The 26,861-nt window shown below is 47.3% G+C and overlaps 1 protein-coding gene across 1 annotated transcript; it reads right to left on the reverse strand.

The window, feature by feature from the left end:
* Positions 1 to 458: 458 nt before the first annotated feature.
* On the reverse strand, positions 459 to 26,505 carry CKMT2 (creatine kinase, mitochondrial 2). The gene is made up of 10 exons (XM_041463326.1): positions 26,381 to 26,505; positions 22,030 to 22,103; positions 18,906 to 19,066; positions 16,635 to 16,833; positions 15,642 to 15,737; positions 10,010 to 10,231; positions 7,489 to 7,574; positions 5,524 to 5,658; positions 4,610 to 4,712; positions 459 to 689 (listed from the first exon to the last, which is right to left on the reverse strand). Exons 3-10 carry the CDS (start codon positions 19,058 to 19,060, stop codon positions 570 to 572), a joined length of 1,116 nt encoding a protein of 371 aa, XP_041319260.1. The 5' UTR covers positions 19,061 to 19,066; positions 22,030 to 22,103; positions 26,381 to 26,505; the 3' UTR covers positions 459 to 569.
* Between the last annotated feature and the right edge of the window lie 356 nt (positions 26,506 to 26,861).

Genomic DNA, 26,861 nt, shown 5'->3' on the forward strand with positions numbered 1-26,861 from the left:
GCACATGGACCATGGTGAGCACGGAGATGTCCCTCGGAGTGGCAGCACATCCTCAGGGACTCTGGGGAGTGGCAGCTGAGCCAGACCCCGTTTCCTCTGAAGCTGAGAGCTTCAGGAGGGGACTGGAGCTGGGCAGGGTTAGGTGGGATCTAGAATATCAGCAAACTCATTTGCCTGCCTGTTTTTGGGCCAGGTTGCTGCAGCCCAAGGGCACAGGGCAGAAATGAACAGGATGCTTACAGAAGGCATTGTAAATATGTCCAGAAGTGCAAGTGCTGCATAGAGTTAGAGAGGTGTGCTTTTTGCACAGCTGAAGTGGTACTTTTCTTATCACCAACCAAGAAAGGGAAGCAGTCCCCCAAAGAAGAGCATCCCAAGGTGGTTGTGTGGGTAAACCCCAGTAAAGCTGCACCCAGACCAGTTTGTGCCAGCGCAGCCAGGCATGGAGGAGACCTCAGTTGTCAGGCAGTGTTTTATTACACAATGCATTTATACAGAGATGTACAGGGGTGCCTTTCCATCAGAATGGCAGCCACGTTTACCCTCAGCTGCGGCCATCACCAGCAGCTTCATCTCCTGCTAAACTGAGGCAGGGGGGGTGGCACCTTGATGTCTTGGCCTTTTTCCAGTTTCTTCTCACAGTCAACAAGGTAGTTGACCCCGTCGATGACAATCTGGACTAGCTCCACCTACAACAAGAAGAGAATTGTAATAACAGAAGGTCTAGCTCATCTGTTAATAGAAGAGTGGCAAGTTGGCTCGTGCTGTCACCACAGCAGACAAATCAGCAGGACTCAATTCATCATTCAGCAGACAAAGCTGAAAGTGAGGAGGGTCACAGACATCACACCTCCTCTGGCTCAGGGAGTAGGATTGAGCAAAGCCACAGTAATTCCCTTCTCCTCTTTGCCCCGGGCAGCAGAAACTTTCATTTAGGTCCCCAAAGTTATTTCCACCAAACTGTGCTCCCACAGGAACAAACCAGCCGGGCAAAGTCCCCATATAAGGTGATCAGGCAGGAGCTGAGGGACCTGTTTCAAACGTGAGCCCCGAGAGGGTGCAGGGTGTTGCTGAGCAGGGATGCCTGGCCCCAAGTGTTCCCCACACTGCTCGAGGGTGAGGACACAGAGCAGCTGTGCTGTGAGTGTTCAGCCCTGCCAGGCAGTGCCTGATGAAGCACTGAAGTCCTTGCTGTGTCTCCCCTGCTCCCAAGCCCAAAAAGCCCAAAATGCCTGCAGGATGTGTGAGCACAGGGACATGGAAGTGAATTGGGAGGGATGCTGATGCAAGGAGAGCACGAAGGAGGCCTGTTGCCCTGGTTCAGACCAGCCCTGAATGCTGCTGGGGGCTCAGGGTGTCTGTGTGAAAAATGTGTATTTTGGCTTTTCACAAGGATTAAAATGAATATTGTATGCGTTATGATAGAAAGTTATGTTGTATTAATTTTCTTAAGCAGTGTGTTCAAATGTTATTACTCTAATCATATTGCTATTGTTATAACCATTTTATTACCATTAAACTTTTAAAATTTTACAGCCAAGTGATTGGCGTTTTTCACAGGTGTCCTTGATGTGGCTGGCACTGGGAGCAGGGCAGGACCACCAGGGGCATTCAGAGTGCCTGAGGGGGCTCTCAAAGCCCAGCTGTCCTTCCCCTGCAGTGGCCCTGGTCCTGTGGGGTCCCTGGGTCCTGGGCAGCAGCCTGCTCCTCCTGCCAGGCTCAGCTCCCAGCTCCTCGCTCAATGCCTTGGGATTTAGGTTTTATATTTTTTTAGGTACTGTACTGCTTTAGTGTATAAATCTAAGCTCCATACCCTGTTTTCCCTACTGTTTTCCCATTTTACTCAGACAAAACAACTTCTCTCTAGGCCTCAAGGACACCTTATTGTCTCACATGCAAACAACAGTGAATTGAGGGGGGCACACTTGGAGAAAATTACTTCATTGCCTGAAGCTGTAATGGAACATTAACCCCTGAAATGCAAATGGACCAAACTTTTAACTGCATGAAAAACTCGTGACCTTCAGTGTAGCCCACTGGAGGCTTTTGATAGCCCAAGCTGTACCTTTTGAAGGCCTTTCATAAATACCTGTTTTTATTCACTTAATCTAGTCTAGCCCCTGTTCTAGGCAGTCACTCCAATGCACCAGAGTGACACTGCCAGGGGTGGGAATCACTCCAGGCCCAGAGCAGCACCAAAATTCATAATTCTGTATGGCAGGAGGTGGTGGTGTCTTCATAACCTGTTTCAAAATTGCTGGAGAATACAAGGGGCTCTGTCCCCAGCAGACAGGTGACATTTAGGGACCACAGACCCTGTGGCACTGTGAGGCAGCAAGATAAAGCTAGTATTTCTTAATCTCCATGAAATGGTTCATTAGCAACCTTTTATGACTGGCTTGTTAAAACCAAGCATGAAGACTAAATCCCATTGTCTCTGTATTGTCAGTTGCTGATTTTCAAGGGATTTGTTTTTACTATAAAGCATTTCAGTGGCTTAGCAGTTTATTTTATTGTCTTTTACAGACTAGCTGTGTTGGGAATTCAGAGGATGGAATTTGCAGTCTCCATAAGAAAACAAATTTCATATTAAGTTTGCATTGACCAGTAACTGAAACAGAGCAGGAATACAAACAGTTTTATCTTGCACCTTTGGGAGCATAATTCAGTTCTGCAAACACATTTACCACATAATGGCATTTATTTAATTATGTACTGAAAAAATTTATCCTCTAATAAAACTTTTCTTATCCCCTTGAGTATGTCTTGTCTTATTTAGATTTCAGAGTCTCCAAGGTAGGTCTTGTGTCTCATCTGTTGCCTTAATCCTGTAGATCCTTGCTGTAGGAGACATCACTGACTTTAGTGGAACTCTTCATATAAGCAAAAATTTCTAGGCTTAGGCTGTCTGTCAGCAGGACTCAATTCATCATGCAGTGTCATCCTGGTTTTTATTATTAATGTTGCTTTAACACAAAATACACATGATGATGTCTCAGGTGTTAATAGATGTGTTTGTCGCGGGCTGTTTTGGCAAATAATACAGCCTATTAGTATTTCACGCTTATTTTTTTTTTTTCCTGTTACTTTTTCATTCTAGATCCAAAGGAGCACAGGTTCCTATATTAAACTTCAGTGTGTGAAGCGTCCAGACATCTGTCTGTGGCTGTGGGGGCATTCAGAGATCAGAGAGCAGTGGTTACCTGGGCTGTCCCCAGGGCAGGTGAGCCAGGAAGGGAGGGCACTGTGGGCTGGGTTAACGTTGTTGTCACCCAGGTGCATTATCCCAGGGTTATTTTCTGTTAGGAAAACCTGCCTAGAATGGGGCTGGCCCCAGGCCTTGGGCTGCAGCATCAGGACCAGCCTGCATCCATATCCAGCCTGCCCCAGCCTTTGGCTCAGTCACAGCTGGGCATGGCTGCTTCTCCCCATCCTCATCAGCTGTGCTCTTAGGAACAGCTCTGGCTCATAAAATCATTAAGCATGAGGCTGGAATGAGGTGTGGGGGCCGAGCTGCCAGGAGGGGAGCAGCTGCTCCAGGCTGCAGGGTCATTTCCACACTCTGGCACTACAAATGTTCCTTCTCACTGAAGTGGCTTTGCAGCAAACTTGGGAGGTGCACACACTGCCCTGCAGCCTGTGCCCTACAGGGAAGGCTCAGGGCTCACTATTAAATCTTTGCTCTGATTTCAGTCTCTGGTTTAAACACATATCTGCAAGATGTAAGCAGAAGTGTGCATTCTACCACCATCTGTTAAAACCAGGTGGGGCAGATTTCTTTATCTCTCCCACAGCCAATCCTCCCTCCAGGAGATCTCTGCTCTTCATGGGCCATTAATTATTAATTATCTCCTGTCCATGGCCACTGAGTGTCCCTGCATGGCTGATCAAATTTGGAAAAAAGTATAATCCAAGAAATTATCTTGCAGACTCTTGGTCTCTTCACCAGAAATTTCCCTGTCCTGGTCTTTTGGTGAAACCTTGGCCGATGGAGCCACATCTTCACTTAAGAGTTGTGGCTTTTGCAATTTTTTTATAACTCAGTAATTTTGAACCAAGTTTGAAACACAGGACCCTAAAGGACTCAAACACTACGAAGCAAACAGAGGGAGCTGAGCCTGAGCTTTGTGAAGTTTTCTAGCTGATGTCATGGCTCCTTGAAGAAAACATTTGGCCTCTAAGTGCCACACTTCCATTATAAGGAGACAACCCAGCTTGTAGATAAAACTTCTCATTAGTAGGTCTCTGGCTAGAAATGACAGGAGAGTGAAATAATTACCAGAAGGAAAATCACAAGGGTCTACTGCCCTTTGAATAACCTGGTGCTCTGTTCGCCCACCTGTGCTTGTGCAAACCCAATACCTTTTCAGTTCAGTTCTCATCTCCCCTGAGGAGAACTGGGTGCATAAACCAGCTCATGCTCACAAGAATCCTATGAATATAGCTGAACGCTTCAGCTCTGCAGGAGGATGCAGAATAAATTACTCTCCTGGGATAATTTCTGTGTTTTGTGAGGGTAACACAATGGATAGTGGGAAACTGGACCTGATTTGCTGCCCCAGAGACCTGCTGAGGGCACAGCTCCCAAAGCTGCCCCACCGCTTCCCACATGCATGTCCACAGGCTGGCAGGAGCTCAGCTCAACAGCAAAGCTGGGGACAACACCTGGGGGCTGTGTCACCACCTGTGCACTGCTGATCTCGCAGCTGTGCCTGGAAACCCACCCTGGGAACTCTCAGGAACCACCTTGGTGCCAGCAGAGCCTAAATCAGATGGCTTTGTTTTTCTGTGCCCCAAAACCCACTGCAAACCCTAACCCAAACCATTCCAGAGTTCCCTGGGATTACCTCTGAGGCACAGTAAAGTTCTGTTTCTCTGATAAATCAACTTTTTGTGTGCCAGGTCAGAGGGCTGCACTGGGCCCAGACCCAACCTGAGTCACACCTGGAGTGTCTGGGCAAAACTGTGTTAACTCACACCCTGTCCCAGGAAGATTTCTTATCATTGTGATTAGCTAGACCAAGGTAATACCCAGGAGTCCTGACTATCAGTTCTTAGTTTTAATCACAAACCCCCATATCTCCCCAAAACAGCGGGTCCTAAACCCTGAGTCCCGTCCACAACCTCAGCATCTTCCACTCTGCTCCCAGCCTCAGAAATAAGAACCAGGAGGAAGGGCCAAATAAAGTCTTCAATCAAGCAAATCAAACAACCCAAATAAAGTGCTTCATTTATGACTTCCCACAGTTTGCAGGTACCAAATGGCAAAAAAAAAAAAAAAAAAAAAAAAAAAAAAAAAAAAAAAAAAAAAAAGAAAAAAAAAAGGAAAAAAACCCGATAATTATTTATTTTTCCCTACAACTCAGCTATTAATCTGCCCGTGTTTCCTGCTTTAGCTGTGTTGATGTGGGTTGCTGTGTGGACTGATGTGACTTCATTTCCTTGCCCCTGGAGATGTCAGCTCAGTGGGAACCACAGTAAGCAGGGGTGACAGCAGTGAACAAACAGGAATAATGAACTCACTGAGACACTACCTCTTTCAATCCACGGCAGAACCTTTCAAAGACACGCTTCATGTTGCCACCCTTCTCCATGGAGATCACCCTGGTGTGGTCCTCTTCATTAATCCAAATGAGAAATGTCTTCTCGTTGTTGTGCCTAGTCAAGAGGAGAGGAAAAAAAAAATTAATATCTTTAAAAAGGCAAGCCCTGAGAAATAACAGTCAGCATCCTTAGTTTTGTCACAGTCATCCCAAGCAGCAGAGAAGTGAAATGTGTCATAATCAAACTGCAGTCTGCAGTGAGGGACTGGGGCTGGTTCCACCACTGGATCCCTCGTGCCTGTGGCTTTACAGGGCCTCTTGGGCACAGTGTGAGGAGAGTTTTCTGCTCACATCATGCTGCTGTGGTCCCCCCTCGGGAGCACAGCTGGGGATGCAGCCAAGGGAGAAGCCAAGCTCTGCCCCCAGAAAACCCGGGAGCCAGCAGCGCGTGCTTAGTTAATGTTGTTCTCCCTGCCTCAAACCCCAGTGTCCCTGGCAGCACTGGGTGTCTGCATCCCTCAAGGGATGTGTCTGGGATCCCGCAGTGACCCTGCTCTGCCAGAAAGGACAGAACCCCTGGAATCCCTCTCCTGCCTCAAACAGGCGCTCAGGGCTGGCTCTGGCAAGCGCTGTGTGACTTCTCCTGGCTTCTCCTCTGCTTGGCCAGTCTCCTACTACTGCCTTCTGCAGCACGTAGAGGGTGATGGATGGGGTCAGACTCGTTTGTGCCAGCAGTGAAATACCACCAGGTGCAAGGCACATGAAAGTGAAAGTTCAAGATCACCCAGAGCCTGACTTTCGGCCGGTCTTTCGCGGCGTCTCCGTTTTCTCTTTGCAGTTGGAGCTGGCCAGAGCAATGCTGAGCAGCTGTAAACATCCTGTGCCCTGGCACTGGGGTCAGGCAGGTCCAGTCACCTCCTCCTCAGTCCCTCCCTAATGCTGAGGGAGGCTTTTATAAATAGTCTGAGTTTGGCCTAACTCACCTCCCCTTTTAGTTCAGCAAGTGCCCCCATTGCTGTCAGGAGCATGTATTTAAACTGTGCCATTGCTGACAGTGCTGTTAGTGGCAATGGTCCTGCAGCCCATGACAAGGACAGGACCATCAGAAGCAAAATTATTTCCACAATGTACACACTTTTTGACAATATTTTGCAACGGAAAGGCAGATTTTCAAAATGCGACTTACAGAAGTGCTGTCCAATCACAGTAATTTTTTTTTTCTTCCATTTTCCTTGATATGTCACGTGTAAAAGAAGCCAAAACCCAGGTCTGTTTTATTCAGGAAATCCCTGGATAGTAATTATGCTGTAGGTACTTCTGGTTTTTTGTAGAGACAATGGATGGGTGCCTCAAGCTTCACCTTTTTCCACTTCCTCAGACTTCACTGGGGACCAAAGGATCTGCACCTTGTTAAAGCTCTTAGGAGGCTTGTTGAAATTAAAAAACCCTCCCAGTATTCCAGCAGGTCACTGGGTTTGGGGGTGATCGTGTTTCACACTAGGTGATCCTCAGCATGCTTTTTGCCTGTTTTCTCAGGGTTACAGCACCTGGCAGTGCCTGCAGTGCATGCAGCAGGCTGGATGCAGATGCTGTGCACTGCACAGCTGCCCCGTCCTCTGCTGCTGCTTTGGGCTCTCCTCTCAGAGCTGTTACCCCTTCATCTCCACAGCAGATTTTGTATTTGGGCCCACTATCAAGAGTGTTGGGGCAGTAAAACAGACCTAGAAGAGAGCAGGAAGTCCAACTTCCCTGTCTCCTTTTCATCCAGCTCATTTGGGAGGAAAGGGGTGCTTTCAGCCCCGGGAATTAAAACATTTCTCTTTTTGAAGCAGACTGGGCATGCTGTGAGTGTTGGGCCAGAGTTCATGCAGGGTTAGGACAAGCAAGGATGTTTGTAAGATGATCTTTGGGCATGACACAGGACCCTGCAGGTCACAGAACCTACCAGATGCCTCGGGCGTCCGGCCAGTCACGGGCCATCCCTGCACATGTCAGCAGAGGGGACACGGGCTTGTCAAAGAGAAAGTGATCCTGGGCACCAGGACAGGGCCAGAGGGAGGCAGAGAGACAGAGAGAACAGAGCACAGCTCCAGTTTATATCCAGGGAGCACTGTAATGCTGTTCAGCACGTTATTGTGAAGGCGGTGGAAGCACAAGAAAATCACACAGTACAGCCTGGGAACCTGGTTCCTTTGCAGGAAGCTAAAACCTCTTTACCCAGGTGGTTTTCTGAACTCTCACAGGTGCTGGCTGACATGTTTTTCCAAAAACATTTTCAAATGTAGGGAGGGATGGATGCTGGGGTAGGCCCCAGCACACACGGACACAGCCAAGGATGCTCTGGAGGACCTGGCTCCAGAGATCTGCTCTGCAGTCAGACACATTTCAGCATAGGAGAAGACCATTCTAAAAGATTGGGAAAAAAACCCCAAACAATAAAAAGTGCTAGTTCTGAAAATATACTTCTCCAGCATGGAGACTTAGATATTTATTCTGAGCATGAACTCAAGGTAGGAATTGAATCAGTGCTAATCTCAACCTTTTGGAATCACAGGCTTGCTATGTTCCTTAACAGAGATGCTGTTTGTGACTTAATAAATGTAGCACATGCTGTGCCACCAACTTGGCCCATGGCCTAGTAGTTTAGAATTTTTAAAACTATTTGCTTTGGAATTTTTTTCTCCCCAGAGAAAATAAGTATTTTTTATTGATTTTCATGTGTGGGCTAAAAAACTAGTATTTCTTAATTCCTTGAACACTGCCATATCAAATATCAAGGGTTTTTTGCTGGCAGTGTTGTTGGTTTTATTATTTTATTTTTAAACCTAGGGCTTAACTAGAAATAGTGAGGCAGTCTATGCAGAAGGCATGTGACGTGGTAGACACACTGATGTGCTTTACTTAATTTTTCCCTTAATGAGGAATGAAATAATGATTTTCTTAATTTCACTTAGGTTTTCATCTTTGAATGCTTTGCAATGGGCACGGTGCACGCAGAACTCCAACCATGCAGGAAGAAAAGGTGTGGAGTTCTCTTTGCTCTTCAAAGGGACACCAAATTTCCTTCCTCATCTTGCTCCACTTGACACTTTGCTTGAAACAAAAATCCCCCTTTCTGCAAGAAAAGAGCTGTTACTTTTCCTCATGAGCATATGGCCCAAATCTGCAAAACACCAAATGCCTTCTGTGCTGAGTGCAATTCAAGTAGCAGTGATTTATGTCACTGAAATAAACTTTGGTCTTACAGAGCTGAAATGGAGCCTTTAGCAGCTGGCAGGAAGCCTGATCCCACAGAGGTGCCAGGTCCTGAGGTGCTGGAGGGGTAAGCAGTGGTGTGGGGCAAAGAATGCATCTCAGGTTACAACATCAATGTCTGATCTCTATAAATTTGCATTATCACGAAACAAAACGAGATAAAATACTGAATCAGTGAAGCCTATTCCACTTCCCACAGGACTTAGCCTTAAACCATGAAGGAATTACGTTTTCCACACTCCTGTTTCAACCTCTACATCCTGAGGAGCTGTCTCCTGCTGAAAATAAATCGCAGCAGGTCATCAACATCTTGTCAATAAACATATCACCAGGGACATTCAATTAAAAAAGTTACTGACCTTACATAAATTCTTAACTCCTGGTTAATCCACACACCTAGTTCCAGGGTTATAAACAGTTAGGTTACTTCATCAGCTCCCCTTTGGTTGATGTTATGGAATAATGTGCCATGAGTATAGCTAAGATGGTACAGCCATTCCTTTGGACACTTAAAATGCACATTCAAGCTTTGTTTGGCATGTCACATGCTGTGACAAAATCCATGGTGCAAATCCTTGTCTTTCCATCTGTGTGACAATGAAAATTCTTGTTATGGGCCTGGTCCTTCAATTCCTTGAGCACAATGACAGGACTGGGAAAAGGTCACCTGGGTGCAGTAGGCTACGGCCACTTTTTGGAAATTAGAATTAGTGTAGTGTTCACTTATGAAATTACAGCCAGATTCTGGGAAATTAGAATTAGTGTCATTTTGATGTAATCACAGGCAAACTCCCCCACCCAACAGAATGGAATACAGATATACCTATCTCAGTGTAATAATTTTAGTTAGAACGGTTAATACAGAAAATATCCCAGTTTGCCCAAGGAGATGACCAAGGAAAGGCCCTGAATTTCCCTGTTTACTTGTCCAGAGAGGTGGCAGCAGCCACGTGGATTTGATTTGACACTGGCCTCACTCTCTGGAATATAAATCCACACCTGCACGGTGACGTACTTCACAGAAATACGGCAATACAGAAACCCACTCCTCAGACCTGCAGAGTGACGTTTCAGAAATACAGAAATTTCTGATGGCCTGGTTGGCTATCCCATTACAAACACTGACTCAAGCACAGCTTAACGGTGTGGTTACAGAGCTCAAACTAAACCCGAGCCCGTGCGCGCGCTGCTGGCGCCGGAGCGCGACTTACGTCGATGAGCTGCTGCTGCTCCCGCTCGGTCATGCTGGTCAGGCTGTAGTACTTGCCCGAGAGGTCGCCCCGCAGCCCCGAGAGCGCGGTGACCACCACGTTCTCCACCTCCCTGCGCTCGGCGCGGGTGCAGGCGGGCGGCAGGCTCAGCCCGCGGATGCTGCGCCCGGTGCGCACCCGCGACGACAGCACGTAGCGCTCGTCGAACTGCCCGTGGGTGATCTGCGGGGAGAAACGGCCCAGCAACGTCACATTTCACAATTTTTTTTTTTTGTGCCTGGTGAATTGGTGTGATGTGTGTGGTACGTAGCGGTGTTGTAGGAAGTATTTGTTTGAAAGCGTGGCGTTCGCGTTTGCCGAAAAATCCCGTCACTCGGGATTTCCCTCCTGGGAAGGTGAGAAGCCCCAGAGAGAAAGGAAAGCAATTCTTATCTCATTTGCTTCTCCCGTGTTTTGCTGCCTTGGAATGTGTTTGGAGATTTTTTACCCAACAGGTGATTGTTTCACTGGTTTCATGTGGATTGTTTTGACTTATGTGCAAATTCATGGGAATTGTTTTCACTTGAATGTGCCAAGCTGTGTTGGGACTCTGGAGACAGTCACAAGTTTTCAATATTGTCTTTTTAGCCTTCTCTATGTATCCTTTCTGTATTCTTAGTATAGTTTAGAATATAAGTATATAGTACATATATATAGAAAGAGAGTATATATATAGTTTATATATTAATATAATATAATATAATATAATTATTATATAATCTGACTCCTATAATATAATTATCATATATTATAGTATATATATATACTATATACTATATTATAGTATATAGTATATATATACTCCTATAATATAATTATTATATATATAATTATTATATAATCTGACTCCTATAATATAGGAGTCAGATTCACCATTCCTTCCTTCATCAGGGCACTCCACAAATAGAATAAAAAAGTAATAGAGGAAAAGGAGATGTAATTAGTGTCACAAAACAGATGTTTTCAGATGTTCATGAGGAAATAGGATGCAGGATGTAGTCTGAGATAAGTAACATCCGAAAATGGAATAGGCCTCGGGATAATTAGGGAATCAGCCTTGAGATGGACAAAATTGAAATGATTTCAGGTATCTATGAAATAATCAGGCTTATTTTTGGAATATAATGCTGTGAGTTTGTAATAGATAAGGATAATAAACTTCAGAGTGAGAAAACTTCAAAAACATCTCCTGAGTTTTAGTCACCCTGATCTTGGAGCAAGAAAGAGCCTGGCATTCCAACACTGTGTTATAGACCTCAGCAAAAGATAAGATGTAAAGATAATAAGATGTAAAAAAGGCTTTTGTGTAACTAAAACAGTGTAAGGCCATCCACTGACCCACCTGTCCAGGTGATAAGATAACCCTGACACAAACCAGAGCACCAGAGGACAAATAGAGAATACCCTGTTAAAATTCAGGAGGAATGCTAAAATCTTATGAGAGGATGTGAAGCAGCACGATGGAGACACAAGAAGAAATTAAATATATTGACTTGAGACCCAGGATGTCATGTAGTTAAGCTGGAGTGTGAAGAAGCCAAACAAAGGAGTTCCCAAAACATCAGAAACTTCACAAGAATGTTTGAGTAATGCATGAAACACATGAATATGCAGCAGTATAAAGATAACATTGTCTGTGTACACCATCTTGTTCTTTGGCAGTTGGCCAGGAGCACCCCAGTGCTGGAAATATTGTGTATTATTCTTATTCTTATTCTTTATTCTTATTCTTATTCTTATTCTTGTTATTATTCTTATTCTTGTTATTATTCTTATTCTTATTCTTATTCTTGTTATTATTCTTGTTATTATTCTTGTTATTATTATTATTATTATTAAATATATATTATGATTATACTTTTAAAAACCCTAAGCAGTCAATTCTGTTTTTCACAGGCATGTTACAAACAGCCATGGAGTAGTTGGCTTTTGCTACAGTACACTGGTTTTTGTTGGCATGCATGACACAGAAGCCTCTCTCAGTTCCTCAGAGAGAGAGAGAGATAAATGCAGGGGTTGCAATAAATTCTTTAGAGAAATTAAGATACATTAAGCCACGTAGATATGAAATGGAAGTGCAAGTTTTAATTAAATAGAAGTGTAAGTTTCAGTTTTAAGTAAGTAGAAATACATTTTAAGTGCCTTAAGGAACTGTGCTTGCTAGTTTAAAGTTCAGTAACTTCGTCCCAAGCATAACAAAAACATAGTGGAACATTGCTGGCATCTCTAAGTAGAATAAAGGCATAGCAGAACTTTGCCACGAGAATAGATAGAACTAAGTGCATAAATAGATAAAACTATTCATGTAAATAGATAAACTTAGATATGTAGTTCTTTAGGTAAGCACTGACACTACTTTCGTACTACTTTTGCACATGAGGATTAAGTTTAGATTGGCTTAGAAGGGATGGTTTAGAAACATGTTTTTAGCTGGCTGGATGTTTTTGTAAATAAAAACACCCTGTACTGAGGTGTTTGGCATGAAGGGAAAAAGAAGAACTACAGTAAGAAGAAGAAGAAACAAATAGTAGAAGAAGAAGAAGAAGAAGGAGAAGAAGAAGAAGAAGGAGAAGAAGAAGAAGAAGAAGAAGAAGAAGAAGAAGAAGAAGAAGAAGAAGAAGAAGAAGAAGAAGAAGAAGAAACAGAAGAAGAAGAAGAAGAAAAAGAAGAAGAAGCAGCAAATAGAAGAAGAAGAAGGAGAAGAAGAAGAAGAAGAAGAAGAAGAAGAAGAAACAAATAGTGGAAGAAGAAGAAGAAGAAGAAACAAATAGTAGAAGAAGGAGAAGGAGAAGAAGAAGAAGAAGAAGGAGGAGGAGAAGGAGAAGGAGAAGGAGAAGGAGAAGGAGAACGAGAAGGAGAAGGAGAAGGAGAAGGAGAAGAAGGATGTAAAAAAGGCTGCATCTTCTTCTCCTTCATCATTATCATAATCATCAAGAAGAAAGAAGCCTGCTGCCTCTGCCCTGCTGGGAGCTCTCTTGTCCCCCTGCCAGGGACAATTCTTGCTGCTGCTGCTGTTCCTGCAAGTTCCTGAACCTGGGACTCTGCCAGAGAGCAGCCTTGCAGCCCTGCAGCTGCAGCTTTTGCTTGGCACTCCATGCCAGAAAGCTTTTAGCACAGGCTTTTAACACCTTTGAACTCTTTGCCTACGAGACTGATGCGTTCATGCAATAAACAAATTTATGGCAACTCACAGCTGCTCCTGCCTGTTTGAGGACTCGAGGCCCAACTACAGCTGGCAGGTTTTAATTATAAAATTGTGATTGTTTGCAGGTAATCACTGCAAGTTTTAAACTGATTTAAGTATGATAAAATTTGTAATTGCTTGTAAAAGAAGCAAGGCTTTCTCAGGGTGTAAGAGGGCCTGTGTAAGATGTATTTTAACATATGTTTGATATTGCAAAATGTACATCCAAGGCAGCATAAGCAGAGAAGTGAAAACCATAAAAAGAGGAATACCAAGCTCAAAGTAGCATCAGAAGACCATCAGAAGACCACCCCAGGCTGCCAACATCTATAAATTGCTGGATTGTGCAAACACTGCAAAAATCTGAAGTGAGATTGTGGTTAACGAGCTCAGAATAAATCTGTGCAGTCATCTAAGGAAGTAACACAGTGGTAATACTATAAAAGACTGCAGATTAAAAAGTAGGTGTGTACTGGCTTTGTCAAGCACCAGGCACCTGTATCTTTTCCTTTTTGTGTTATCCCTTATTATCATTTATTAATCCCTTACTATCATTTATTAAACTTACAGTTTTGTAAAAGTGAGCTTTGTTTCTCGCCGTGCACACCCGGCACAGCCCTCAGGAGAGCCCAAACCCCTCGTGCAGAAGGAGGGGCAGCTCTCTGCCCAGGCCTGGCATCCTCCCCACCAGGTCACAAATACCCAGGGCACCTTGGAGAGCTCTGGGCACCAGGGGTTGTTTCCAGCCATTTCTCTGGCTGGATGAACGTGTTGGAGTAACCAGCTCGTCCTTCATGGTCCCCAGATATGGAGGAGGCCCCATGGCTTTTGGAAAACAGGGATATGGGCAGAGGCAGAGGGAGATAAGGGAGATCCTTTGGGAGAGGGAAGATCAAAATGAGCTAAACTATGCAGCTGAAGGAGATAAAAGGATATATTCCCTATGAAGGAAACACTGCAGGTGAGGTGTGTGTGGGGATACAGGATTCAGCTCCTGCTTTCACTCCATGCCCTAGAGCCATACTAATCTGAGGAATTCCAGCCCAAGGAATTCCATACACATGTACAAGGTTCGTGTGTGCATGCCAGCAGGGCTCACTGCACCTCACTGCCATCACAGGGACAGGGAGGGACCCTCCTGTGACTGCACAGCTGGGGTGGAAGTGAGAGGAATGACAGATTTTGTCTTTACAGACAAGCTGTGGGTCTGCTGGCACTGAGACAGAAAAGAAACAATGGGAAGGATTCCACTGATGGATGAACGGGAAAAGATATTTGCCTTTACAAATGAGCTTTAGGTTTGCTGATAAATTAAATTGGAGATTGAAAGATGAAAGAAAGAGTGGGGAAGAAAAACCCCTAAAGTCCATAAGAATTACAAATTAAAAGGGAGGGTTGTACATGAGAGGGGAATCTCTGGTATCAGGTGCTCTGGGAAGTCTGAACCTCTCAAGGACTCAGAAATGGGGAAAGAGAGAAGGGAAATGTGGCTGGGAAATTGGGATAAAAGGAGGATAATTGGAGAGACCCCAGGGGAATGCCCCTGGCCTCTGCCTCTATTGAAATAAAGTCAAAGGACTCCTCTGCCTCCTTTCTGGACACAAACCTCTGGTGTTTGAGGGTTAATTTTCCTGACAGAAGGATGCAGGCTCGCTGGGAAGGCAGGCAGGGGGGATGAGGAGGGGATGCCACCCTTTAAAGTGGTGATCAGCTGGAGGGCAGGATCACTGACTGGACTGCAGGAGAGCAGCCCTCAGCCTCTCCAGGGATCTGCTTGGCCAAGGAAAAACCCCTGGAGGGAACAGGGGACCAAGGATGCTGGATAATATTCATGGAACCAGTCCCCCAGGCTCAGGAGTGATGCATCCCAAGAAAGAGGGCATTGGGAAAAAACATCAGGAGGCCTGTGTGGAGCAGCAAGGAGCTCCTGACCAGGCTCAGACACACAAAGGAAATTTGCAGAGGGTGAAAGCAAGGGCAGACATCCTGGGAGAGGCTGGGGCTGCCCCTGGATCCCTGGCAGTGCCCAAGGCCAGGTTGGACACTGGGGCTGGAGCAGCCTGGGACAGTGGGAGCTGTCCCTGCCATGGCAGGGGTGGAATGAGATGGGCTTTAGGGTCCCTCCCAACCCAACCCATTTTCTGTTGAAGCCATGATCTGTAAGCTCATGAACAGACCCCCAGTGCCCAGTGAGGCTGTGTCCCAAATATTTGGTACAGCTGGCACAGATTCCCTGCTGAGAACAAGGGATGCAGCTGACAGGGCCTGAACTGGCATCCCAATTTCCTTAAACATGAAATTGGGTCTTCACAGCTGGATCAGCAAAAATGAAAGCACTGCTGCACACAGCATCATCACTGGAATAAGCAGCTCAGAGCCTTTCTGTCTCTTGTTTTACTTCAGTCCTACCTTGGATGCATCCAGGTCGGTGTGGTGCCTCATTGTCCGTGGATCGTAGCCATTATGCCTGGCTTTAATGACAGGGTCAAAAATCTCAGCAAACACCTGTGGAGGCAAGAGGCTCTAGAGAGGGTCTGCAGCATCACAGAAACACATCCTCACAGCAGCTGCAGGCAGAGGTTCCTGCCTGCAGTTACCACAGCCAGGCTGGGGTTTGGGGTGTACTGCCAACCACAGCACACCCCCAGAGCCCCCAGCCTCTTGGCTCTAGGCCATGCAGAGTACCCTGAGTCTGCCCTGCTGTGGGGACAGTCCTGGTTAGAGCCACTGGGCTCAGGTGTGGCCCTGCACAGCCCCTGCAGGGCAGCAGCAGTGGCACACCTGCACAGGCACCCCAAACCCAGGGGCTGGGGGTCTGGGATGGCAGATGTCCCAGGCCACCCTCTCGGGGACACTGGGGTGGCTGCAGAGGAACAGGCAGCACTGCAGGAAGCACAACCACGGGGTCAACAACACTGAGGTCTTTCCTTTGTTTTCCACTTCTCATTGCAGAGCTGAATGACCTGCCCACCCTGATGCTGCTTGTCTTCTGTTTTCCTCAGGATCCAAAGCCTTAGTGATGTCTGGCACTGCCCAGAAGACATTTCTGCCTGCTTCTGCCTCTGCTGCCTCACAATGTGATTTCCACATTACCTTCGTTTGGTGTGTCTCAGGGTTGGACAGTTCTCCCCTAAATTGGGTTTGGCTGCAGGAAGGAGGAGAGCTGCTGGGGGCAGGCAGCAGCTGCTGCCAAGGTACATTTCATTACCTCCAGCTGCAGCAGCGGGGGCACCTGCGGTAATACCACATGCTCCCGCTTTTCAAAAGTAGGGAGAAGGAGGGAAAACACCAACCTGCCCCCAAAGTACCCTCGGGGACACAACTTGTCCTGGGAACATGCTCCCAGCTGACGGGAAGGACACCACGAGCACAGAGCCGGCCAGTCCCGTGGGACCCGCGTACCTCGTAGGACTCCTCGTCCCCAGCCACCATGCCCACTGTCTTGATGAAGGGGTGGCCGGGGTTGTCCACCCCGGTCTGGATGCACTGGTCCAGGGTGTAGCCGTTGGGGGTCATCTTGTCCCGGAGGCGGGAGTAGATGCCCGGGGTCAGGCACTCGGCCATGCAGTTGTTGTGCTTGCGCAGGTCGGGGTAGTCAGCGCTGCGGGGAGAGAAGCCAAGGCGTTACTGCGTCCCCTGGGCACCCATCCCGCACAGCCTGGAGGCTGAAGGTGTGATTGTTCTCGGTGTACGTGCTGCAGGGGGTGCCAGGAGGGAGGGAAGGCTCTGAGGGTACCCCGTGTCGCGCTGTGCTGTGTGCGGCCGGCAGGGAGACGGCGCCCAAAGGGGTCTGGAGGGGCACTGAGCCCCCCTGATGCTGTATCGTGCTTTTTGTGGTATTAGCAGGTTTATGGTTTGTGATCTGGTGGTCTTCCTTGGTGCTGTTTTCCTTTTGTCTCTGCCTTTTCCCAGTTATTTCATCAGCTAGTTTCTATTTCTCCAAACTTTACCCGTTTATTGAAACCGTTTTTCCTCCCTTGGAAGTTTATTGTTTCACTATTGTTATACCCACCTAGGTTTTTTACTCCCAACTCTCCTGATTTGTTGAAAGTTGTGCCTTCCCCTGACTTTCTCCCGAGATATAAGTCTTTGTTTGCTCCTTGATCGGGGTCCCAGGAGAGGAAAAGGGGAAGTTTTGCCATCAAATAAAGTTTCCCTGGGACCCGTGTGCACTGCCTGTGTTTTATATTGCAATGAAACAATTGACAACTGGGATTCAACGGAGCTCCAGGGGGAACCTGGAGGGGGAACCCCCCCTCTTGTCATCAGCCAGCCAGGGAAAGAGAAGCAGCACCCAGAGATGCCTTGGCCAGGCAGGAGAGAGCCCCAGCACTGATTTGTTCAGCTAGACAGAGATTTCAGTGTGGAGCAAGGGCTGCTCTGTGGTTTGCAGCCCCAGGTGCTCTCAGGGCCTCGTGGGGGTCAGAGGGACTGTGTGACCTGCCAGCTGGGCAGAGCCTCCTCTGAGGTACCAGGGTTTGGTGTCATGGCATTGTTATTCCCAGAAAGCAGCAGGCTGAATGGAGACAGGGGAAATAAAGATGTTAGGCTTCAGCAAGGGATTTTTCAACTCTGCCAGTCCCCAGCTATCTTGTACTGGTAGTGATTTGCTTTATGTGCAACTGTGGTTGTGTTTCTCTAAGAATATATTTTAGCTAGAATTGTATAAATTACTTCAGTAGCAAAACCAGTCTGTCAGGATCACATTACCTTTGGCAAAGTCAATCTACAGAGAAAAAGGCCTGCAATTAATTTCTAACCATCAGCCAGCCAGTTTGTAACAGAATTAGGAATACTTCCAGTACAGCAGTAATACAAGAGATTAATTCTGCTTGCATGGAGAAAATATTTTCACATTTCCCTGTAGCAGAGTCCATACAATCAGCAGGTCCAGTAGGTGGACCTGCAAAGCTGTTGGTTGGTGATGACTTAAATATAAATGAGTTAAATATAGTATTAAACTTGAGGCATATATTGGGCTTGTTGCCATTCAGCAGTGTTGGTTTTGGTCAGGTTGGGGGCGTTTTTTGGGAGCTGATATTATCTCACTGATGCCTTAGGATTTTAGCTGTTATAGTTTTCAAATGCTGTGCTGCTTTAGGGTATAACTGTGAACCCCATATAGAATGTTTAGTTAGTTAGTTAGTTAGTTAGTTAGTTAGTATAGAAGAATAATTGTTATAGTTAACCATGTACCTTTGGCAGCCATGCACCCAGTTAGTTAGTTAGTGTCTTCACATTTGGGTCAGACAACACAATCCCTCTGGGCCCGCAACTCAAGGACACCCTACAGCCTCAGGCCCTGAAAGTATAAACAAAAGTGAACTGGGGGGAACAAACTGGGGGGAAATGACTTCATTACCTGAAACTGGAATTGGAGAGTTAAATCCTGAAATGTAAGTGGGCCAAACTTAAAAAATCTTGAAAAAATCATGACCATTGTCCACCTTGGGTGCAGCCTCTGGGAGGCTCCTGTCTGCCCAACATGTACCTGTTGAAGGCCTTTAACAAATACCTGCTTTCTCCTCTCCATCCTGCCCAGCCTGTGCTCCAGGCAGGCGCCCCAAGCAGCCCCACACCGCCGGCCCTGCAGCGCGGCCGCGCTCGGCGTCCCGCGCCGCGGGGCTGGCTCCGCGCTGCTCCCTGCCCACCCTGCCCCTGCCCCGGGCCTACCTGGGCGGAAAGAGCTTCCTCTTCTCCTGCACGGCGGCGCTGACGGAGTTGTGCTGGCCCAGCAGGTAGCCCGTGGCCAGCACGCCCGTGCCCGCGGCGGCAAACAGCGCCGGCGCCGCGCGCCCGGCCAGGAGACGGCAGAAGGTGCCAGCCATTCCTCCCTGCAAGGAGCACAGCCAGGGTCAGCCCTGCCCCAAACCACCCTCCGGGGCTTCTGCACCTTGCTGTGAGCTGGGGCCGTTTGTAGCCGCCTTTTCTTTCTTCCCTGCTTTTAGTTTTTTTTAATTTGTCGGTCGCGCGCGTAATACGCGCGATGAATTCGGCGTGGCGAACGCGCTGTGGTTCAGGGTCTCTCAAAATGTCAAAACGGAGGCTGTGTGCTGTAACGTGAACTGTTGCTGAGGTACTTAATGCCTTTTCTTGCGTAACAAACTGACAATGGTGAGAAAAATGTGGAGAATTGTGTTGTAGCTATGATATTTTATGAAAAATCCTTTGCTGGGATTTGTCCCCTCCTGAGGAGCCTCAGGAGAGAAATGCAAACAATAACTGTGTGCTGCTGTGGAGTGCAGCGGGTGCAGCTGGGATTGGGGCATGTTGGTTGTTTCTAATTAAAAGCCAGTCACAGATGCAGCTGCATCCGACCCTGAGAGTCACAAGATTTTGTTATTAATTCTATTCTTGTTCTTTCAAGCCCTCTGATGATCTTTTCTCTCTGTTCTTTCAGTATAGTTGTAATGCAGTATTTTAATATATATCCTAAGATAATAAATCAGCCTTCTGAGAAAATGGAGTCAGGCCTCGTGTCTCCACACACGGGGAGTTTGCCTCAACATTGTGTGAAATAGCTAATTTTGATTTGATGTACTGGTGGAGTATCTTATCTGTATGGTAAGGTAACATTTTAAAAAACCAAGTAAATAAACATTGGAAGAAAGATTGCAAAGCGGAATTTACCACTGACCCTTCATCTATCAAGAGTTGTTAAATCACAGAGCAGAGGGGCCTTGTGAGGAAATTAAACATATAAATTTCATCTTCAGTATTATATATACTTTAAAAAGACCAGTCAAGAGTCAGACCAAACAGAAGAATTCGCAGAAAATGTGAACTCAAAGGACTGTTTGAATATGTATAATCATCCTAAATATGTATTTCACCAATAAAATGAAAAGAATAGAAAATAGAAATAGAACAGGAAAGAATAGAAGAATAATTGTTATAGTTAACCATGTACCTTTGGCAGCCATGCACCCAGGGCTACAAAAGTCCCTTTTACCCCTTATTAAAATTTAAAAATGTTAAAGAGTGAGGCTTGTTTCTCTCAGCTGCAGCACTGCAGCAGCACCCACAGCTCAGCAAACTCACCTCCCTTGGCAGCTCGTGCTGCTCTGGGGAGTCCAGAGAGATTTGGGGATTTGCACGTGAGCTCTATGACATACATTTGTCCTGCTTGCTTCCAGGAAATTGGGGTGTTCTCTCTGAAGGAGGCAGTGAGGGTTTTCCCTTACAGGAATCAGATTTGGATGAGGATTGCTGCTGACCATGAGTTCCTTGGGAAGATAGAGCTCTCGTCGAAGTAAAGGACAATTCTGTTAATCTAAATTCTAATTTCTGCAACTGGCAGAAGCGTTTTCTTCAAGCTGGACTCTGGCATATCACCTTTGGTAAATGAGCATGGAAGATTTACAAAAAACCCTGACATTTCTTCCAAGATCTGCTCTTTCAGTTGTTTTACCAAAAGGTTTCGAGTGTGATTTTTTATGCAACCTCTTCACCATTGTTTTGGATGTTACACTAAACTCCTCAAAGCATTTTATTTTATTTTTACTGAGCAAATTCCCAATAATTTTCTTACAGATTTGGGTTAGTTAGACCCAAACCCTTTACTTATTTGTCTTTCTCTCTCTTGTCCAGACAGATGCAATGTTGCACCTTTCTCTTCTCCCTTGGCAGAAAGTTCTTCTGTGCTTGCATATTTTTATATTGCAAATCAGTATTTTCTTTCCATGTCAGTCACACCTGTGAGATGAGGAACACAATATGTTCCAAGTTTGGAATAATTTGTTTTGTGTCCTCTGTTGTGCCTCAGCAACTTTTTACCAGAATCTTTCCATTCTGTCTCCTGCATGCCTTTGAAACACAATATACAGTTAATACAACTTCCAGAGAAAGGTGCTGATTGTTTGACAGAAATTTCAGTATTTTTTCACTGAAACTTTCTCCCTGAATCTGTGATTTGATTTAGGTGAGCTTCAGGATGGGCTCTTGTGACTGCCACAGGATTTTCCCTCCCAAAATGCAGTGTGAGAGTGTTTGGCTGCAGGTGAAAACCAAGTGAGAGGTTTCTGGTGGAGATTTTTCCTTTCTGTGTGTTCAGCAGATCGTTCTTGTGCCTTTTCACGGCGTAGCACCCTCATCCTACACTCTGGAAATATTTCCTTGTGACTAATCTGCGCAGAGCTATTGTTGATGTGTATTTCCACAACAGCTCCGTGCATTTTTATCTCTGTTTCACCATCGCGAGGAGCTGGCTGGCTGTCAAAAACCTGTCCTGAAATCTGCCAGCCATATCAGAGCCCCACTGCAGATGAGGATTTTATGGCTTGAGCAAGCCCAGGGCTCGCCAGCGCGGGGTTTTTGGGATTTTCTGTGCTGTTTAAGGGACAGATGTGGTCTGAACATCTGATTAAACTGCAGGGTGTGCTAGGAAGGCACAGCATTGTGGAATTGTGGCCTGGAATGGGCAGGGCAGAGGCTGCAGGGCTCTGTGGTGCCCAGGCTGGGGAGGAGGCTCTGCTGGGGCTGCAAACAGAATCCTGAGCCTGCCAGGAAACACCTGGGAGAGGAAACACCTGGGAGAGGAGGGATGAGCCCTGCAGGGACGGGTGCTTTCCCAAAAAGGCAAGGAGAGCTCCTTGGTGAGCTGCAGGCTTTGTGCCAGGGATGTGCCAGGCTGCTGGGTGGGCTGGGGACCCCTCCCCACCCTTATTGCTGGGCTTTAACCCCCTCAGCACGGGGGATTTATCCCTCTGGGATGCCCCAGCCGTGTCCCTCTGTGGCTGCTCTGGCACTGCTGGAGCTCAGAAAAGCTTCTCCTGACCCTCGGGAGGCTCTGCTTTACCTGACAGACGCTTCTCTGGCAGCTCTTGGAAGCCTCCCACGCTGGAGACGCCACAGACTGCGCAGGTTGTCTACCTAAAAAAACATAAAACAGAGTAAAACAGGGTTTTCTTTAAAAAAACAAACCAAGGTGGTTAACCACACTTCTGTTCTGCAGTGGAAGGTAGGACTGATGGCAGCAGGGAATTGCCAGTTTGTGATTGTCCCGTGAAAGGACAAGGGAAAACATCACCTGGAGTGCTGTGGGAAAGGGAGTGTAACCCTTTCCAGCCCAGGGCTGTGGCCACACGGGTGGGCTCCAGTCCTGAGCAAGGATGTCCTGCCACAGAAACTGCACAGGCTGCTCAAAAACAAGGTGTGCAGCCCAGCAGAAAGGGGTTTTTGCAAAAAGAGGGCACGAAGTGAACAAGGAGCTTTATTGGACAGGAAACAATATCAGTTGGATGGGGGGGGTGGTCCATTCCTCAAAAGGTAGGATGATTTTTAAGTAATGCATTGCTTCAGAACAAACATTTTAAAAGATTCATTTGAAAATAGCCCAGATGGAATGGCCCCAAACTAAGGGAAGATCCTCATCAAAGCATTTTTTTGTGAAGTCTGACCTCGAGTCATTGATGTATTCATCTCTCCTTGCCCCACAGAAATGGCCAGCCTGGCTCTGCAGTGGGTTTGCACCATCTTTAATCCTGATTAAAGGGCTCTGTTTTCCATGGGAGCACGTCCCCAGGATTGCTGTGCTGCCCCTCAAGCCCCAGCACAGACCATCCTTGGGGGACCTGCCAGGATTTCACTTCCATCAGGGTAATTTGGCCACTGCAGAGCCTAAAAAGTGGAACGGCAGGTTTTCCTCTGGCAGGGCTTTGCTGAGTGTCTCCCCTTGTGCCCAGGACAGGAAATCCCTGCTCCTGTGAGTGCTGTGGTGCAGTGGGGAGGGGAAAGAACGGCGTTTCACAGTCAGAAGAGCTGTTGAGGGTATGGGTTTGAACCCTTGGGAAGGAAGGGAGTGTTTTCCCGAGCTGACCAGGCGTGCTGGAAGGGGAACACCTCCCTTAGGAGGGCTTCTGTTCTCTGTTCAAACCCATCTAGAGACAGCCTGGGCTGGAAAAGAGAAATACGTTCTAAGGATTAATCAACCTGAGGTTAAAAAAAAACAACCCCAAACCTCCAGCTGCTGGCCTGCATCTCTGTTCAGTCTCAATCAATGGCCTGTGGTGGGCTTGTCTGCAACCCTCTCAGTCCCACCAGGGTTTTTTTACCATTTTACCAATTTTTTACCATTACTTTCATTTATGTTTTAAGCTAGAATACCTCCTCATAAGCAAAGGAGTTTTCTTGTCTGCAGGAGGCTTCTGAAGGCACTGACAAAAAATTCTTACAGGGCTCTTGATTATGATGTAGTGGTTTCTACTTAAAATTTTATCTGTGGTAAGTGGTTCATTAATTGCACCAACCTTCCATAAGCTTCAAGTTCTTTCAGTCCATCACAAGCTCCATGAGAATTTGGGCTTTATTATAAGCAGGATTAGCTACATCTAAACTTGCACTGATTATTACTGTGTACTTTGTCCAAGAGAGAACTGATTTTTATGTGATTAGATACAACACCTTTTCTGGGTATAAACCATAATGATTTTATTTTTTTTGATTTTTAACAAGACTCTCAGGATTCCTGGCAGGAGACATCAATCATGTCATCACTCAGGCAGTGCTCTGCAGCAATAAAACTCCTTCTCCAGGATGTGGTGGGAAAGCACACCAAGAGGCAGCCCCTTCACGAGCAGTGCAGTGATGCAGATATTCTGGCATCACTGGAATGATGCCAGAGAAATGCTCAGAGGTGTGACCCCCCTGAGCTGCCCTGCTGTGCCCTGCAGCCTGTCCTGTGCCCCAGGAGTGCTTCCCACTGGTGACCCCACTGCAGGCAGGGCTGGCTTTGGGTTAGGGTTAGGGTTAGGGTTAGCTGTGATCCTGGCAGAAGGTTTGCACGGCTTGCCTTGTGCATCTCCCCCTTTAGCCTCAGCCTGCTCTAGCAGTGCCCCAAACTCCAGAGGATGTCTCTGTGCCCCCCAGGCTGTGAGATGGCCCGGGATGGAGCACAGCTCCCTGCCCTGGGGCTGGCACAGAGCCCTGCAGAGCTCCACTCCCCAGGTCACCCGTGCTTGTGGCACCCCTCAGGAAGGCACAATGCTGCTGTGCAGGGCAGGGGCACACAGCAGCTGCCCCACCAACAGCCCCCTGCAGCAGGCTGCCTCCACAGGGAGCAGTTTTGGGTAATCCCACGGGAATCCTCCCGCTCAGGGATGTGCAGCACCGACTCTGAGTGAAGCCAGCCCAGCTGCAGTGTCTGCCAGCCAAGGGCTCCTCCTTGCCCCCTCCTCATCCTCACCCCCTCGGTGCCAGGCAGTGCAGGACACAGCCAGAATTGCCTTTCCCAGGGCAGAATCCCCACGTGCCATGGCCCGTGAGCCAGCACATGTCCCAGAGGTCACGGTTTGGAGGTCACAGCCCCTGTCCCTCTGCTCAGCTCCCCGTGCCAGCCCTGAGGACACTGCCAGCAGCGCAGTTTGGAACTGCATCCTCTTGTCTGTGCCACCGGCCATGCACTGGGAATGGCCACAAAGGCCAGCAGCAAGGTGTGGAGGAAATCACTGCAGCAAATCCAGTGCTGGCCGAAGAGCAGCCCAAAGCTTTGAGGTGTCACTTCAGGTGGAAGGGCTCTAAGCACAGCCTGAACCCCAGGAACCTCACAGCTGCACCACTGATTTCAGTATTTCTTTTAAAAGTGACATTAAAAAGTGCTTTTCCTGTTAATTCGTCGCTTTCTGGAATGTCTTTTAGAGAGGAAGTTTCCTGCTCCATCCTCCCCTGGGTGCTTTTGAACAGGTATTGGTTTTCCAATACTTCACACCTGCCTGGAGGGAAGCGCCAGGGTTACAGTGACATTTCTAGAAATAGAGGTGGATTGAACACTTGAGCCGTGTCATGGGTGGTATCAGTTGCCACGCCATGTGATCCTGAGTGACATTTTGGAGGAATGGCAGAGCCCCAGCTCAGGTTCACACGGTGGGCTCTGCAGCACTGGGGCTGTGTGTGCACAGCTCATCCCTCGGGGCTCTGCAGCCAGCCACCCCCGTGCTGAGCTGGCCCCTCACGTGGCACAGGGACACTGGTAGCTGGCCTTTATCTTTGGGAAATAACTCCTCCAAGCCATCCTCAGCCCCTGATGAAGCCCGCAGAGGGCAGTGGAAAGTTTTCCCCGCCCGTCCATGGAAGGTTCTGGAGCCTCAGGAACATCTGCAGTGGCTGTCATGAGTCACTGCTCGCCTCACAGGCCATTTTTAGCACACAGAAATCAGTTTACATCTCTCTGGGATTTGCTGCATCACCCTGCAGCTCAGCGGATACGACTCGCATTAAAGCAGCCAACCTCATAAAGCAAAATTGGTGATTTTTTGGTTTTTTTTTTTTTTTTTTGCAGTTTCTCCCCGCTCACCCTCGGCATCACTCAAACCCTTTTGACTCATCTGGGTTTGGGGATGCAGTCTCTGAAGTGTAGAAACAACACCAAGCGCAGGCATGGCTCTGACAGTGCCTTAATCACAGCGTGGAACATCTCTACCAAAAACATCAAGCACCTTTCAGTTTCTTCCTCCTCGTAATTCCAGAGAATGGTTATAAACACTTACTAATTTGTAAAAAAAAAAAAAAAAAAAAAAAAAAAGGATAAAATTCCAAACTATGCAACCTGTGACCAGATTCTTGTGAGTAGAGAAGGCATGGCAGCTCTTCATAGATCAGACAACAACCCCTTGGTCCCACCATGATTTTTGGTTTCTGTCAGCTGAAGGTCTGGCTGGTCAGACCCGACCAGGTGAGACCCAGATGCCCAAATTCTCCTGCCAAAGCCCAGCCAAGGTGCAGGCACCGCTCACCCTTCTGAGCCAATCTGGTGCCATTTTGCAGTATAAACCTCTCATCTTCGCAGTGCAGAGAGCTACAATCAAAACCACAAAAAACTCATGTAATTAGAGACATTTTCTCTGAACTTGTTACATATCTGCAAAGAGACTTATCTTCCTCTAACTAAACTTGTTACTTCAGGGCCAGCATTAATGTCTGGACTTCATGACCCTAGAGGTATTTTCTAAATCTTAATAATTCTGTGATTAGATTATTTAGGAGCAGCTGCATAGTAGGGGTTGGCAGATACTTCCCAACTTCCACAAACCCATAAATTACAACCAAATCAACGCCACCACGCTGTGGTGCTTTGACTCGCTTTTTAGCAGCCCTTGCATTGGAAATGCTGCGTTTTGAGGCTAGAAAAGCAACGTATGAGCAGTCTGACTGACCTTGGAGCTGGAGGTAGGGACGTCCTGCTGCCTGCAGCGAGCCCAGAGTGTGGAGGGAGCAGAGGCTGGGCACGGACAGGAGCCCGGGTAACCTGAGACGGGCACAGGGAGGTGAGGGAAACCAAAATAATTGCAGCAGGGGCCAATCCTGCCCGGCTGGGTTACATCAGTGGCATTTGCCAGCACAAGGGTGCCCTTGAGGGCACCAGCAGGATGTGGCAGCAGCCCCCAAACGCCTGCGGATGGACGGACGGACGGACGGACGGACGTGGGCAGGGATGGGCACAGGTGGACACGGGCAGGGAGGCTGGTCCTGCTCCAGGCACCCCCTCAGGAGCAGCCAAAAAGAAAAGGGAAAGGTCAGTCCTGGCCAAAATTGTGGCATTGCCCTGGCCTGCGCAGGGGGACACCACTGCCACAGTTCCTCACTCCCACCCCAGTGGGAACGGGTCAGGGCAGGCAGCTCAGATCACAGCAGGGA

This window comes from Pyrgilauda ruficollis, unplaced genomic scaffold (genome assembly GCF_017590135.1).
Source record: "Pyrgilauda ruficollis isolate IOZ18807 unplaced genomic scaffold, ASM1759013v1 scaffold164, whole genome shotgun sequence".
In the NCBI taxonomy this organism is placed as follows: domain Eukaryota; kingdom Metazoa; phylum Chordata; class Aves; order Passeriformes; family Passeridae; genus Pyrgilauda; species Pyrgilauda ruficollis.

What these genes read in the sequence shown, in the direction of transcription:
- CKMT2 (XM_041463326.1), bottom strand. Translation starts at nt 19,060, where the DNA reads ATGGCTGGCACCTTCTGCCGTCTCCTGGCCGGGCGCGCGGCGCCGGCG. An exon ending in CCGACCTGGATGCATCCAAG is followed by an intron (nt 10,232 to 15,641) that starts GTAGGACTGAAG and finishes TTCTCCCCGCAG; the next exon opens with ATCACCCACGGGCAGTTCGA. An exon ending in TTGAAAGAGGTAGTGTCTCA is followed by an intron (nt 4,713 to 5,523) that starts GTGAGTTCATTA and finishes GTGGGTTTCCAG; the next exon opens with GCACAGCTGCGAGATCAGCA.